The sequence below is a fragment of the Meles meles genome, chromosome 11, assembly GCF_922984935.1.
Source record: "Meles meles chromosome 11, mMelMel3.1 paternal haplotype, whole genome shotgun sequence".
In the NCBI taxonomy this organism is placed as follows: Eukaryota; Metazoa; Chordata; class Mammalia; order Carnivora; family Mustelidae; genus Meles; species Meles meles.
In genome coordinates, this window is record NC_060076.1 from 1,002,574 (window position 1) to 1,006,113 (window position 3,540).

A 3,540-nucleotide genomic window follows, 5' to 3' on the forward strand; every position below is an offset into this window, starting at 1 on the left:
ATGGAGGCTGGGCTCCTCACTGTCGTCCTGGGCGCTGTCATGGTGCAGGTGCACGCAGCCTCCCGGGACCTGGACCTGCAGAAGGTGGCCTTTCTGTCTTACGTGGGGAGGTCGGGGCAGGGAGGGGCCTCCGTGTCCAGCCCCCCTGCGCCCCAGCCGATGCCAGAGCAGCCCCATCAGGGGCCCCAGGACCAACCCTCCCCAGGTCAGCCCGGACAGAGCAGGTGGCTGAGGGTCTGAGCCTAGCCTGGCTGGTCACCCCGTCCTTGAGAGGGGGTGTAGCAAACGCCCGGGACCGACGGGGCCAGAGCCCTCCCTGAACTTCTCCTGTGGGCAGCCGACTGGTCTTCCAGGACCTCCAGGGCCTGGGGCTCAGCGTGGACCCTTCCTGCTCCTGGATCAGTGGGGTCCGTCCCCTGGGAGCTCCGGTAGGAACAGGCCAGGTGCCTGGGAGCAGCCCTGCTGTGCCAGGTCCCACGGGGCCGCAGTGTGGCGACCAGAGGACGCTTTCCCAGAGCGGGGAGCTCCCACGGGGCTTTGCCCGAGTTCCTTCTTCACAGGTCTGTGTTGACAGCCGAGCCGGGAGCGCTTCAGAAGGGCTCCGAGAGGACACGCACACTTTCCTCTCACAGACGATCAGTTTCTGGGTTTCAGACAGGAGTTCTGGGCTGGGGTGCATTTCTGAAGGCAGGAGCCCCCACCCCGGTCCCAGAGAAGTTGTACCGGCGGGTGCCACAGGCTGTCGGCTGCTACCTCCCCTCTCCTGGGCTCCAGCCACTGCTGCCCCTGGCGTCCTGGCCCCACGGAAGGCCTTGCTGTCTGACGGGCTGAAGGGACTCCTCGGAAGGATGGTGACTGCTGGTTTTTTTTTTTTTTTAAAGATTTTATTTATTTATTTGACAGAGAGAAATCACAAGTAGACAGAGAAGCAGGCAGAGAGGGAGGAGGAAGCAGGCTCCCCGCTGAGCAGAGAGCCCGATGTGGGGCTCGATCCCAGGACCCTGGGATCATGACCTGAGCTGAAGGCAGAGGCTTTAACCCACTGAGCCACCCAGGCGCCCCGGTGACTGCTGTTTTGCCACGAAGACATGCTTACCTTTCAGGGTCCACCGGCGCCCTGCTCCGGGGCCCTGGGGGGTCTGCTGCCGAGCACAGGGCTCCGGCTTCTCTCTCCAGATTGCAGGATTCTGGCGGGAAGTTGGGGTGGCCTCCAGCCAAAACCTGGCTCTGAAGACCCCAAAGAGGCTGGAAGCCTTGTTCCTGAGCTTGAGCGGACGTGAGCTGACTGTGAAGGTTGCGTATAACAGGTGAGGGGTCCTGGGACCCCTGGGAGCTCCAATAGGAACAGGCAGGGGTGGCTGTGGGCCTGGCGGGGGCAATGCCTCCGCTGCGGCTGTGGGGTCTGGACAGGGTCAGTCCCCACTGTGTCCAAAACCCCAGACCTTGACCCCCATCCCCAACACCAGAACCCCCAGGATCTGGGAGCTGTTACATGTAGACCTAGACCTTCAATTCTCCCTAAAAGAAGCGTAGTGTTTTGATAAAGTCCCATTAGGTTGTAAGACACAGAAGCAGCCTTGGGGCTCTCTGGGGTCCCCGCTCTTCCCCTCTCCCAGCCTCGCCCTGGCCCGAGCTCTCCTGGGTACAGACACACCGCCGGGCCCCTCTGCCCCTGCACGCCTGGGATGTGCCCGGCTGAGAGAATGCAGGCTGGTATTTCCCTGATGAGCACCCTGCCGTCTTTCAGCTCAGGAAGTTGTGAGACAGAAGAAATAGTGGGCTCAGAAATAGACGTTTCAGGGACATTTGTTTTTCCTGGTAAGAACCCTTGTCTTGTTGCTACAGTTACAGACCCCGGTCCTGCATACCAGCGACACTTGCCTTGTTATTTTCCCTGTGCTGTTCCCCATGCTGTTCCCTGCACTCCTCCTCAAGCCCCAGGTGCTCCCATGCTCTTACCACCAAGTGGGTCATCCTTCAAGGGCTGTTCTACCTGTCCCCCCAACGCCTTGCCCAGCACGACGGGAGGGTCCGGGCCCTGGGTGCGGAGAGGATGGATTCAGACCTGCACCCGCCTCTGAGGTCGGCCAGGTTGCGAGGTGGCAGTGGGCATGCATGCGGTCTCTGCTGGGCCTCTTGCTCCCAGGCCACAGGGAGATCCACGTGATAGACACGGACTACGAGCAGTACGCCGTCTTGAGGCTGTCCCTCCTCTGGCAAGGCAAGGACTACCGTGTGCTCAAGTATTTCAGTAAGCGCATGCCAGGGCCGGGGCTGGGCCTGCTGCTGCCCTCCTGGGGACGGTCCAGCCCAGCCCAGCCCGGCACCCCCACCCTGTGCCCCCCGCAGCTCGGAGCCTGGAGGATGAATATGGAACAGGCTTCCGGAGATTCCGGGACTTGACTGCAGACGTGGGGCTTTACCTGCTGGCCCGGCACGGTAAGCCCAGGCCTTCTGGGTGGGTGCTAGGCTGGGGACCCTGAGGGCGGGCGGGGGTCCGAAGGGCCCGTCCTGCCGCACCTCACGCCGCCCCGTCCCGCAGGGAGATGCGCCAAGCTCCTGAAGGAGGTGAGCCTCGCCCCGGGCTGCGCTGGGCCCCCCTCCAAGCTGAGTCTCCCACCCCGACAGGGGCCCCAAATCACTCTGGGTCCTGGGCCTCCAGGGTGGGGACGCCGGGCTGCCAGAGGGGGACCCGCGAGGCTGGGGGTCGTGGGCAGGGCTGGGAGAGGGAGGGGAGGAGGCAGGGCCCTCGTCCCGCCTTTCTGGCCAGCCGGGCACTCTCGTCTTGCCCGGGGCTGGGTGGGGGGACACAGGCCCTGTGGGCACCATCTCGGGCTCCCCCTGTCCCACCCGGTGCCAGCCCCCCAATCCCCTCTGTCTCAGCACAGCCCCGAGAGCTGGGGACGGTGACCCTGCCTTGCAGGTAGAGAAACCGAGGCCCAGGGCGGCTTTGGCTCTGGTCATGCAGCTAGGACACGCCCCCCCCCCCCACTCCCCAGCCCTAACCACTGCCCTGAGGGCCGTTTGGAGGCCAGGCCGTGCCCTGAGGCCCTGCCCTTCTGTGTCTCAGGGGCTGATCTAGAGGAGCCCTGGGCCGGGCTGGGACGCTCCGAGCCCCGTCCCTCTGGCCTGTCCTGGCCCCGGGGGGCTGCTGGTCCTTGCTCTGAATAAAGCGCACGACCAAACCCGCTGCCCCGAGCGTCTTTCTTGGGGGAGCAGGGCTGTGGGGGGATGGGTGGGAAGTGACCAGCTGTCTGGTGGCCTGTGGGTGCCACGACCACCTCTGGGGAACAGGAGCCATTCATGTCCCACCCCTGGCTGGGTCTTTGTCCCGGGAGGGCTGAGCTGGGGGGAGGCCACGGGCCGGGCTGGCTTCTGGTCTGTCCCTTGTTTCTTTCCCTGTGGGGCCCGGGGACCACACAGCTCGGTGCGGGATGACAGGGCTGTCTCCCTCCTTCCCGCCGTGGTCATGCCCGGCCCTGCCCTGCTCAGAGCCCACGGGCCAGGCTTCCCGGGTGTGGGGGCCCATGATCTGTCAGA

At 64.7% G+C, this 3,540-nt stretch overlaps 1 protein-coding gene across 1 annotated transcript; it reads left to right on the forward strand.

The window, feature by feature from the left end:
* Window positions 1-3,154, forward strand: LCN8 (lipocalin 8). Its single transcript, XM_046023686.1, has 7 exons — window positions 1-84; window positions 1,177-1,307; window positions 1,748-1,818; window positions 2,147-2,251; window positions 2,350-2,439; window positions 2,543-2,568; window positions 3,071-3,154. Exons 1-7 carry the CDS (start codon window positions 1-3, stop codon window positions 3,080-3,082), a joined length of 519 nt encoding a protein of 172 aa, XP_045879642.1. The 3' UTR covers window positions 3,083-3,154.
* The last annotated feature ends 386 nt before the right edge of the window (window positions 3,155-3,540 follow it).

Excerpts from the sequence above, each read along its gene's own strand:
- LCN8 (XM_046023686.1), top strand. The coding sequence starts at position 1 with ATGGAGGCTGGGCTCCTCACTGTCGTCCTGGGCGCTGTCATGGTGCAG. Across the intron at positions 85-1,176 it reads GGGACCTGGACCTGCAGAAG|ATTGCAGGATTCTGGCGGGA; the intron begins GTGGCCTTTCTG and ends TTCTCTCTCCAG. Across the intron at positions 2,252-2,349 it reads CCGTGTGCTCAAGTATTTCA|CTCGGAGCCTGGAGGATGAA; the intron begins GTAAGCGCATGC and ends TGCCCCCCGCAG.